Source organism: Lingula anatina, chromosome 2 (assembly GCF_051362555.1).
Source record: "Lingula anatina isolate TDL-2025a chromosome 2, LinAna3.0, whole genome shotgun sequence".
Classification (NCBI taxonomy): Eukaryota; Metazoa; Brachiopoda; class Lingulata; order Lingulida; family Lingulidae; genus Lingula; species Lingula anatina.
The window spans coordinates 2,473,455-2,486,494 of NC_141768.1; the positions used below are offsets into that span (position 1 = coordinate 2,473,455).

Genomic DNA, 13,040 nt, shown 5'->3' on the forward strand with positions numbered 1-13,040 from the left:
AACTCGTAGAATAGCTTTATTTTTGTGATATGACTCAAATATTACCATGATATTTGAGGGGTAATGATTGAAATGGGTTTAGAAGTAAAATGGGTTTAGTTAAGTTAATGAAAATGTACTTTTAGTGAACACCTATTTCAGGTTAAGGTATTGTTGCTTTTCATGGGTGTCAACATATAGACACTAATGTAGAGTACTAAATGCCAAAGTTTAAGCCTTAGCTACCAGAGCCAAATTTTGACATTTTGCTCTTCCACTCTTCTATCAAGTTGTTGGTGACATACTATCTTGATACATCTATATGCGCCAAGATCATTCTGCTAAAAGGTTTTGTAATGTGATTTCATTATGTATTCAAGATAAAAGTAGTGCTGTCTTTAGTTGGTATGAGCAAGTTCTCACCAGATTTTCTCTAAACTACCATATCTCTGACCATGGTTTTGAATTTAGCTTAGCCAAAGAGGTACTCCTCCAAGGTGTAGCTTAAATTGAAATATTTCAACATTGATCAATCCCTTAATTCATGAAAGGTTAAACCTGAGAGTGGAGTAAGTTATAGACCTACCACCCATGATGAGTGAATCTTAGGTTTCTGTTTTGATTGAATTTATTTTGTGAAGTGGTTTTCAATCGGCAAGAATCTGTGTTTTTGTAGACGGGTATATCATTAGAGTGTTATGTCATTAGCCTTGAAGCCATGTTAAATTGTAAGAGGGGTGGAGGGCCTTGGCATGAATGAGATTCAAAAATAATTGATGAGATTGATATAATCTTCTATATTGATAATCACTCTGAGATGAGATTTTGATTGATTTCATATTGGGTAGGTTTGAATCCAAGGTATACCCTGTGTTTTTGTAGCAGGGTGTATCATTGGAGCTCAGTCGCATGCCCAGCAGCCATGGTTACCTGGTCTTTGTAAAGTTAGAGATGAGATACTTTATAATGGACTCCATTTCCCTTTCGTGACCAGTGTAAGATGACACTGAAATTTTCTCAAACGGTGAGGAAACATAAAAGGCCATTAAAGTAATTCAGAGCTGGGTTATTGCTACTCCAGTGGAAGGAGATCGGGCAGTTACTAATTCATCTGAAGGATGGTCCTCTGTCCCAGTGAATGGCATATCGCATTGGCCATCACCAGCTTGACCAGTTTTGAGCCAGTCTTGAATTAGTTCTTCACTAGTTCTTGCAATCAGCTTCAAAATTGATTGCAGTTATTTTCCAAATCAAGAAAAGCAACAGTTACTGTTAACTCCTAGTACTTGAAGGCACTAAAGCAGGTTTTAACTGGTTTTCAACCAAGCCAGAATTCTGCCTGGTGTCAACCTAGCCCAAAGGAAGTGGAGATGGACCCAAGGTGTCACCTTCTTACCCTCCTAGGACGGATGGCTACCCAAGAGGAAAATTTCTAGTTTGGTTGATGATCTGACCCCTGATGGCTGAGGGATAGGAAGTTCACTGAAAAGGTGCAACTTACACCTCAACTGTTTTTAAGCGGCAAGGTTATTACCAGGGTTTGGAGATAATTTGGCAGAGGTACAAATATGTAGCTGTACCAGTGCCTGGAGGTCAGGGGTCTTGTGGATGGGGGGCTATCACTGGGGGGGGGGGTATCTATGTGACTGTCACATATTCAACATTGAGATATGTGTTGATTTATGAACACAGAATTTGTTGAGTTTGCACAACAGGTAGACAGTGGCAGAGGTAAATGGAAAGCAAGAGCTCTGAAGCACTTTCATTTATATTTCAGCTCTGGTTCAGTTTACATGTGTACCCCCTCTGATACCCTCTGATGTGACTATATATACACATATTCACATATATATGTAGTTTCTGTTCTCTTCCAGCCTGTTACTTCAGAGGAGGTAGAGAAAGCCAGCACTTCTAGGATATCACCCTTGGCCATTACCTTCATCAAGCCTCCAGATCCAGAAATTCTGGCTGGTAAGTGGAATAGAGAAGTATACCATATGCCCCCCCTCCCCCGTCAGCAGCTACAGGGGGGGGGGGGGAGGTGGAGGAAAGTAGATCTTTGTTGCTTTACTCTATCTTGGTAGGTAAATACATAATATGAATTTGTTTGTATATGGGTATAAATATTTTCACAGTGATTACCTCTTTTCATATCATTTATTTGAAATGACAAATAAGCAGGCTTTAGATATATGATTTAAGAGACCTTGCAATTATTGTCTTAATATAAAGTAGAATTGTTTTTTAGGCTGCTAATATTCATATAGTCTATGTCTGAACTTGCATAGGGTTATAGATACATAGGTTATGCTTAGTGTGTGGTTATTATTTCAGCAAGATGGCAAAAGATAATTCTTAGCCATAAAAAATGCCATGACCTTTTGTCACCTGTCATGTCATCACAGGTAAAGGTACTTAAAATGAAATGGTGAGCCAAGAAAATGATGGCAAAATGATTTCATGTTAATTGAGACAATGCAAGATTTAATGTTGGGATTTATGAAGGAAATGTATGATTTATTACTAGTAATTTATGAAAAATGTTACACAAGGATATTCCCCATTATACATGTACACGTGCGCACACTATTGCCCTTAAAAAAAAAACCGCAGGACTCGAGTTCTGGCTGATGCAGCTTTGCAAATAACAGTCCTCATTTCTCCAAAATACAGAAATTTTCCCTGTTAATTACTAAGATTCCACAGCCCAGAGAGGAAGTCTGACATGTAGACCTGCCAATGTAAGTACAGTTCCAGTTGTTATAATATCCTTTTACCATCTGGATATCCATTCATCACTATTATTTGACCCAAGTTTTGGTATAATAGGAGGAAGGAGCTGCTTCCTTTACAAATTAGGCACTTATTTCTTTTTCCTCCAAAACTTACTTTGTATCAGAAATATTACATTTTGGGTTTCGTACGTCTTTGTATGTTGTATTTGTATGGGAAACAGCAGGGTGGTTGTTCAGTATTTTTCAAAAGCATACTCCATGTAAAAGGGCTGCTAGTTATCTCATACATTTACCAGCCAATCTGTCAAAGTGAATGGCCATGGTGGGGAGTTTTTCCCCTTGGCTATTCAGGGCAGTGCAGCGTTCTCTCAATCTTCAGCAAACATTCTTTTTGATGTGGTCCGTGGCAGCCAGCTAGGTGTACTTCTTTGGTTACCTCTGAAGCAAATTGGCCAAAATGTTCTTTGTTTTTAAGGAAAATTATGTTTTTATAGTAGTTTTTTTCCGAGATTGATGAGCTTTATCAGGAGTTTTAAATAAAAGATAATTGGTGGTTTGTGATAACAGAAGGGGATAACTTATTTCAGCTTCAGCAGATCATTTCCCACAATAAAAAGTTCAGTTGATTCAACAAGAAATAATCATCCAGTTAACTAATTCTGTGTGTATGAAACCTCAGTAAATGTAAAGTAAATGTTAAATCAAGCATGCTTATCTAAAAAAAACCTGCCTTTAATCATAAAGTTCAGTTTCAGTAGGAGCATTTCATTAGTAATGTCCAAGAAACCAGTAGTAATATAACATTAACAAAGTAATAAACCAACTTTCAAGAATCAGATCCAAAACAAAAAAGACAAGGATCTAAAACTGCTGAGAAAAAAATTTTAGCATAGACCCTTTTCATATTGCATGGTACAGTTTTCTGTATGGCATCAGTTTGAAAGATGAACAACGTGGTAGACTGGTTATTACAGAAGAGGGTCACCACATAAACAGAGCTCCTGTGTTCAACACGACCAGTTAACCAGATAGATAACAATTAGAATATAGGGCTTGTGAAAGTGTGTAGCCCCCTTTCCCCAATTGATCATATATAAGGATTGATAGTACAGAAAACTTGTGCTGCTGGACGTGAAAAGGATCTTAATTGACAAAGTTAACAGGGATATTTTGTACTGGTCCAGGACCTTGCAGCTTACATTTTATCACACTGTTGTACATGGGGTGGGTTTTTTATTTGTCCTAATTAGTATGCCCTAAGACACCCGTTATAACAGTGACAGGAGATGATGTGCCAGAACAGTAAACTGGGGGCCGCAGGCATAGTGTCTGGTCAACATGATCAAAGCCTACAATGTTGAGACCTGTAGTCCTATCTTGTTAGTAATTACCAGCTGGGGGCAGAAAAAAACAGCATTGCACTCAGTTGACCCCGATGCACATGTACCTAAGAGTGAAAAATTTCCAGCAAGACTAATAAAGTTAGTAAGCTGGAGCTTGAAGGGATTATTTATTAACAGCAAGTGAACTGAGAACAAGTTTTGCAGCTGGCGTGTTCTAAATAAATAGAATGCCTATCACTTACACGTATTGAACTGATAGTAAATTCAAGGTGTATGGTTTTACTTCATTGTAAATAATAGGAAAACATTTTATCTGTAAATTCCAATAAATGATAAGATAGTGTGAGTAACGCCAGGAAAAAACACGGATGACGTGAATCACCTTCCACTCTGTGTGTACATTGTGTTAGAATATTTACCATCTGAACCATAATTCCTTCCACTTTGAATACCATTTGTTGTTCAATTTAAAACTACATCTGCCATGAAATTCGGAGCTTTGCAACATTTACCACATCTCAAGCAGTCATAGGGGGTCACTATGGTTCATGGTCCCTCCATTTCTGGGTGATTGAAAATGGAAGATAATGAATAGATTATGCGTGCGGAGCGCACTAATGCCATCCCGAGAGCTTACGTGAACAAAAGCCTTTCTTTTGACAAGATAGGCGTAGCCTAATGCAGCAGGAAACTTGTAGTAATGGTTGAATGACAACAAAAGTTTTGTCCAACTCTGGTTCCTCGGCCATGAAAATCAAGGTGTGTCTAGTCAAGGACAGTTGAGATGGAAAAAGCAATAGGCATCAACAGAGAATCAAACCTAAGGTTTATTTGTCTGATGTCTCTGATAAGAAAGAATTCATTCAGTTTCAAGTTTGAAGAAGTCCTGTTTTTCAGTTTGTATAAGTAACGTTAAGGTCACTATCTTTTGTTGGGTGGAAGATATCTCTCAAAATACATGGCATGATATGATATGACAGCTCTAATTAATAATTTTAATCAACCTATGGTTCTGCCATACATTGTTAATTAAAATTGCAATTTATCTACGTCACATTTTATATTTGATTGTCATTATAAGGACCTCCTCAACCTGTTTATTTGTTACATGTTTTTTTTTGTTTTTGTTTTTGTTTTTTTTTTTTTTTTTTTTTTTTTTTTTTTTTTTTTTTTTTTGTTTTTTTTTAGGAAAGATTTGAAATAGAATATTTGTAGGGAATAACTTACCCAGCAAAGACATTGTACATGTACATTATATGCTATTGGCTCATATTTTGGCTTGTTTGGAAATATGCTAATTAAAATGATGAGTGAAAATGGAAACATCCTATCACCATCCATCAGATCTATTAATTAATTAATATTGACATGTAAGTTGCAGTGATTTAATATTACTGTCATTATAATGTATTAATGTGTAAACTTTATTTTCTCCTCTGTCTTCAGGTCTTCCATTGAGTGCCCAGAGGGATATTATGGTCCAACACGCTGGAGCAGTTCTCTCTGCCCCCAACTCACAGCCCAACTCTCAGCCCAACTCTCAGCCTAACTCCCAGCCTAGTTCCCAGCCTAATTCACAGCCTGGTTCACAGCCTGGATCAAGAAGAAGCTCCATGTCAGATAACAAAGCCAAAGGTATTCTTTTTCTGCTGCCTACATGTATGTAAGTGTATGAATACTACTAAAAAAAGCAAAATCTTTTCAAACTTTTTGATTTGATTTGTGAAGTTGCTTATTGTTCTGACTTATTTTCATCAAAAAATATATGCTGTCAAGAAAGGGAAATATTGGAGGTGTGAACATCTCTTGGGGTCAAAACTTACTCATATGGTTTGTTCAGACAAGTTCTAAAATTGCCCAAAATACATGTATGTTCAAATACTAAGTTGAAACTGATCTGAACAGGTATGTTGATTAACTTAAGTCAGGGTAGAGATTCTGCATGCTGTAATGCAATCAACATCATTAATACCTGATATGAACTATTTGTTAATTGACTGTACATAATTGAATGAAAACATGTTGATCTTCAAATCTGAAGAGAGTATGGTTGGAAGTTTATTTGCTGTATAGAAAGATTAGGCAAGTCAAGTTACTCAAGTTGAAAGTTAATTCCTTTGAGTATGGTGACTTACATATGGAAACTGAAACAGCACTGTATTTACTCTTATTATATTAATTAATAAACAAAGGGCCTGACAATGTGGGAAGGGGTACTTGTAGAAGAATTGTAAGTACCCTTACCTTATACGTAGAATTGGTCAATTTCAGGGCCATATCAGGACTGGCCAAAATTGTCGACCCCTGTGAAAGACTTATATTAATTGATTAATGAGCACCTGTTGTGATAGCATAGGGGGCAACCTGTTAATACCCTGGTCCTTATTGCAAAGGAATGCCATTTGCTTTAAGCAGATCATAATGGCACTTGTGCCTCAGCTTGCTTACATAACACGTCAAACTTAGTAATTTCTTAAGGAGGGGTTTTGTATGGAGTAAACTAGGTCACGCTTGCTCAGTGGAGGACAGGTGAGAGACAGGTAGATACATTTGGCATATACTGTTAGACATGTTTATCAAGGTAAAGGACGATTTGGTCCAATTCCTTCATGATAAATTATAATGAAATTTCATGTTTGCCTCTCTAAGTAAAACCTGTATCAGTTTTATAACCGTGATTTATTTACACTGCATATAAACATAGGACTGTGTAGCATTGTATGGGATACCCAGCCCAGAGTGTAACAGTATAGTATCCTAGTTTACAGTTCAATACATCAATGGTAATCTAACCCAGGTCTTTAGTAATACAAACCAGCTTTAAGTCTAGAGATTGAACTAGTGCCTGCTCTTCCATAGTGTGTGTAGGCTGGCCTAGAAATGATCCCAGTGAATACATGGGTTTATAGGCTCCAGTTTGCCTGCCACAGGAAAGAAGCTGGAAGTGGCAGCTAGTGGCCTGGGTGGAGTAATGAAGTAGCTAAAGGATACTGATGTGGCTCACTCCTAGGTCAGGAACATAGTTATTATACAGTGGTTGCTGACTGGAGCCCTGGTGGCTCTACTTGTGAGTAATGTGTGGTTTGCTTAAGAATTTCAGCTGATGCTATGTGTCATGTTATTACACAGCAGTTAATGTTGTGGGCATATTGTCGCTGTTGGTGAATTATAACACTGGAGAGTGGAGGGAAGGGTTTCAAAGACACTTAGGAAGATATATATGTGTTACAGTGGACCAGGGCTATGACTGAGAGTAATTTACGGTTGCTGTGAAAATGTCTCTAGACCAGTTAGCTTTTGGCTCATTCTAGGTACATTTCCCTTACTTGCTAGCAGAAGCTGCATTCAGACAAATTTTAAGATATAACAGGTTGAGGTTCATGTGGTGTCACCAGAAGGAAAACTGATATCACCATTGTAAGTGTTTGAAGAGCAAGGTAAAAGGGCCTTGCATGGAAAGAGGCATCAAGGAAAAAAAATATATATATATACACACACACATACACACACACACACACACACACACACACACACACACATATTGGACTAGAAGGAAAACATGTTGTTTATTACATGATAACATACTTTTTTTTTTTCGCAACCTCCAGGTGTTTTAGGATCCAGAGAGTCATCCATGTCTGAAGAATCAGCCAAAGAAGACCCCAGACAAATTCTGAAACAGCTTGAAAAAGAAATAACAGCTGGGAGAGATGTTAAAGGGAAGAGCATCCTTAAGGAGTCTTCCAAGGGTGAAACAACCACCCCGGAGACTGGGAAAGGCATCCTTAAAAGTGCTGCACCAACAGCGACCAGTGCCTCTGAGGACAGAATGATGGCGCCACCGTCAGCATCAGAAATCACCAGAGGGATTCTAAAAAGTGGTACAGAGAAAAAATCTGCAGACACAGCCTCCAAAAGTGAAGTGGCTGAACCGAAAAGCATTCTGAAAAAGGACAGCTTGAAAGAGACTTCACCTCCTTCTGCAGCAACAGAACCTGAGAAGGGAGTTCTGAAGAAAGAAAGCTCCTTTGACAAGTCCAAAGGTCACATCAAGAGCATACTGAAACCAGACTCCAACTTTGACAAATCCAAAGAATCGCTGTCGCATCCAGGTGTCGTTCACAGCAACGGTACAGAAACCAAAGAGGAAGATACGTCATTGTCAGAGTCTGACCTGGATACTCTTGTGCAGGAAAACAAAAATGATGTATCTGTTGTAAAAGCCGGAGACCTGGATGACATCATTCAAGCCAACGAGCACGTGAAGACCCCGAGTAAAGACACTCCACCCAGTAAGAGAAAGGAAAGGAAGGCTAACGAGAGGTAGGTGCATGGGTAACCATGCTGATCAGTATGCATGTTTATATATATATTTTACATTGTTAAGGATCCGATTAACAGGGTGGCTATCTTCTAAACCGGACAAGATTTACCAACATTTGCATATCAATAGAAAGCTTATTTCAACTGCTTTTCATTCCATATCCTTATTTTATTATGTAATCATTACATAAGGAAATATAACACTTCATAGGTGTTCTCAGCATGATCTTTTTACCTTAGTAACTAGAAGTCCACTATGCTCAAGTTAGTTATGATTAGATACATTGTAATTAAGCTGATATTAATAACTTCAAGAAGGGATGGGAGTGTTAGCTTTTAGGATATGACTCTTTGTTACTAAAATATCCATTTGTGTGGCCTTAATCTATTAAGTAAAAATATTTAAACAAAATGCTAGACATATTTTTCATGCATTCTTCTGGTAAGTATATTGAAAATATGATAATAATCAAAACAAAACAAGATCAACACCAATAGTAAAAAGACCCCTTCCTTTTCAAAGGTTTAGGTGTATGATAATAATCTATTCAAAACAGAAACTTTGGCCAGGTCTCAGTGTGTTGTGAGTAAACATGAGGTGCTAGTGTTAGTGTGTTTGTAAAGTTGAGTGAGTACACACTGTTCTCACCTTTGGTGAAATGTAATAAGAGAGGCGTTAGTGGTTACTTTTGACAGGACCCACTTCACCAGTGACAAAAATGGATTATAATCTTGAGCTGAATCTTAACCACTCCATTTTGATATTTTTGTCTGTAATGATTAGATATATAATTTGGCTGTTGATGACTAATGAAATGGATAAGGAAACATGCATTATGAATCCTTGTGACCTAAGTATGTACTTGTCTAGTCTTTATCTATTTCAATGATAAATTGACTAGATTTTATGTATTTGCTTTGCTTAAAAATATATTTCGCTAGATTAATTCAGGAAGTTTTGCTATCACATCAATGTGACATGGGCAAACACCATTGTTGAAAACAGTTCAACCTGCCATTTACACAGAAAATTTGGTTTATTATAAGAGAAGTTTTCCCCCAGCAAAAAGATAAAACTCCCCATGGATGGACATAAAACACAGGCCAGTAAGAACTGGACAATCAAATATCAGGCCCATAGCCAGCAATTTTAAAAGGGTTGGGGGGTCTTTTTCTGAAAAAGTTAACATTTTACCATGAAAACTTCATGTACCTAGAGAAAATTTTACCCATAGGGGACCTTTTATCGTCAAAAAGGGGGGGTTATTGCTAACCCCCCCCCCTCCCCCCCCGATCCCCATGGCTCCAGGCCTGAAATATATACAGGGAAGATAGGCTCAAACCAAGGGTGAGATAGGAAAGAGGCTGGTTACCTTTTACATATTTGTCATGATATGATATCGCACAACATTTCATATAACACCTAATACAGAGGATTGATCTGAAAGTTCTGCTCACAGGTAGGCATGTTGGGGGGAAAGGGCAGGTGTGAATATTTTAGGGATTTATAAAACTTAGTAAGTTAGTAGGGTTTTCATCAATCACTTTTAAAAAATGCTGTTTCTAAGAAATATGCCATAGATGGAAAGCCTGCATCACAACACTTTGAAGTAAGTAGATCATGAATTTTTAATAATTTGTCCTATATTTTAAATTCAACTGTTTTGCTTTCTTTACAGTACTACAAAGATCATGTTAGATAAGACCATTGAAGTTTACAATGTTGATGTCAGTATTTTATGTATATTGATTTATAAGGACACACCCATGCTTATGACATCATGAAGGACAATAAACAAAATAAAACAAAATCAACATCAATTGGTATAAATGCATCTTCCCTTTCATAAAGTTAGTTGTGTGATAGTAATCTGGATTTACTTTGACAATAATAAAAATCATTATTGCCATAGAATATTCTTTATGTTAAAGGAAACAAGTATGTACGAGCACACAAAATACAAGAGTTAATGTGTGCATTGATTCAGGAGAACAAAACAAAATTGTATTTATCTTCACATTAATGAAAGCTTAGGGTTCCATTGAACATTGAGTATATGAATTGAAACACTTTTGTTGAGACATAAAATGTGATAATTTTATTCAATGCACACCAGGAATAGAAATGTGAAAACTCGAATACAATGCTGGAAAGACAAGCCAATCAGTTTACGTGACAACTATTCTATACGAAAACTAGAAATGTGCCTTTAGTCACCTATATTAGTGCTATCATATTACACCTACGTATAAAGGCTGACTGACAAAACGCAGTTCCTAGCTATATATAGTAAACACAAATTTTACAAAGTCGGATGTCTTTATCTATAAATCTGTAAAATGTAAACTTGCCTTAGAGGTGACCCAGTTAATCGGGTGTCTGACAGTTATAATAGTCACTGCAATGATATTAACATAGATAAAGGAGAGAGATGAAGAGACATCAGGTAAGTTTTCTGTTTTAACTACATCAAAAATCAGGTGTGGGAAGGCTTAATCTTCAGGTTTCTTTGTATATAGACTGGAAATTTTACTAACTTGTTTCATCAGACATCTTGATTGATTAAACTGCGATTTAGATGTTTGAATCACAGCAGGGTGGTTTTGTAATACCATTCTCTGTACAGTAGAGGTTCTAGTACCTAGCCTTTATAAGTCAAAAATCCTTAGCTGATCAGTCCTTTGTTTGATGACACTGAAAGTCTTCCAGGTTTCTTGAAAACCGGACACATTTGACTGTTGTATTTTGCTCCCCCCCCCCCCAGCCCCGACCCTTCAGTATAGAACTGTGCATTTCCTGATTTTTTTCACTTTCATGATTGTATTACACACTAATGCCATATTATCAATTTCCTTTTTAACATTGTTTTAAAGCATTTCAAAGACTTACTGATTACATTTGGTGCCTGTGTATCACTGGCTTTATGGATCATTTAGCACTTTGTGAGTACACTTTGTGAGGGGGGGGGGAGGCAGTTAGTGGGAATTGAAAAATGAAAGAAAATATCAGATAACTTGCCATTAAGATGTCATTGACTTAGATAATTATTGAACTAATGGACATAGAAATTAATTGTTCATTGTTTAAACCAAAAAACTCTGCTATCTCCATCAACTTGATATCACAATGGCTTTCTCATCACAAAATGAGATCATTCTGTCAGGAGCCTAAGTGGTTCTATTGACTTTTTGTTCTAATGATTCACTGTGGCTTAGAGAAATACAGCAGCTGCTGCAGACTACCAAGGTAAAAAGTATATGGTCTATATAATCAAGATTGTCAAATGATTTCTGTACATCTTCATTTGAGAGAGAAAGAGAGAGAGAGGTCTGATTTCTAACTTAACCCCAGTCAATGTTGTAAAGCATGTAAGTTTGTAGGGGAGACATTTTATTTTGTATGTGGTCTCTTTCTTTATGTGTAAAGACTATTACAGATCAAGACTTGCATAGTATGATAAGAGAAACACCAGCCTTCAGTGATAATTCATTCACATGAGTGGTTGGACCTGGTTACTGTCTCAGGAGCTGGTCTCTATACATGTAGGTGTTGAATTCCAAATAGAGATTATCAATAAATATCTACATGTGGAGACACACGCACACTCTGAATGCTGTATGCTATAGGCTCACATGAACAGTTTTATAACTGTTTGATAACATTGAGGCCATTTCCGAGAATACATGGAAGGCGTTACTTGTTAAACCACACTGAGCTGCAAAATTTCTCAAATATAGGAATATATAGTTCTTTCAGTGCAATATTGTATGCGTGTCAGTAGTCTCATTACATTGTATCTGGAGGTATGTATAAGGAAGCCATCAACCCTGTTCTGTGAGTCATACACAGATAGACTGTTAGTTATATACCTTCTGGCCATAGCAAGGTTAACAACAGAGCAGTTCTATAAAATGCATTGATCTTTTATTTATCAGGTTGTAAATAATACAGTGATGCCTGAAAACAGGAAGTTTCGGAATAGAAAATGTGCAGTATGTTAACTCTGCCAGGATAATTAGATTTGTATTATGTATATATTTTATATATTTGTTCAGTGTATTTTTCTTGGTAAATGTTGAATTTTGTAGATATTCGGTTGAATTAAGCTAGATAATTATGTTTTTAGCGTCTTCTTTATATTCACAGGTATAATACTTTGGGGGCATCATCACCTACGCCAGAGAAATCTCCCAAGAATCAGAGAAAGATAAAAAGCTACACACAGGAGCGGCACAAAACCCAACCCATCACGGACGCTGAAAAGGAAGAAGCTGAGAAAGAGGAGGAGGGTCTAAAAGTCGGCTCCTCTATTAAAGAAAGGTCAGAGAAGTAGCTAATTTTTTTAATGTACAGACAGTTTTGTATGTATGCTCAAGTAACCATTCATACAAGTCTCTATTTTGACCCATTCTAAATTAAAGTATAATACTTGAATTGTTCTAAAGCATCCACATAGTAGTCGTGGCATCAATTTTTATGGGCAAGCTCTGTGGGTACATTCCCAGTGAAACTATTGTTCTATATAGATTGATCTAGCTTATGGAAATTAATAGTCACCTTCTATATGCTCGAGGAGGCATGTCGTTCAATTAATCTGATTGCATTCAGCGAGATTCCCTGGGGAGTTGGATCAAGCTACATAGAAGAATAGTTTCATTG

The 13,040-nt window shown here is 37.0% G+C and overlaps 1 protein-coding gene across 18 annotated transcripts in view; it reads left to right on the top strand.

Moving 5' to 3' along the window:
- The window catches only part of LOC106156262 (uncharacterized), a 127,772-nt gene that overhangs the window by 95,093 nt on the left and 19,639 nt on the right, over positions 1-13,040 (top strand). For all 18 annotated transcript variants that reach the window (XM_087004704.1, XM_087004701.1, XM_087004697.1 and 15 more), the window contains 4 exons: positions 1,854-1,950; positions 5,504-5,692; positions 7,666-8,380; positions 12,528-12,701. In XM_087004704.1, the coding sequence (XP_086860830.1) occupies positions 1,854-1,950; positions 5,504-5,692; positions 7,666-8,380; positions 12,528-12,701 (1,175 nt within the window). The remainder of the gene's footprint in view (positions 1-1,853; positions 1,951-5,503; positions 5,693-7,665; positions 8,381-12,527; positions 12,702-13,040) is intronic.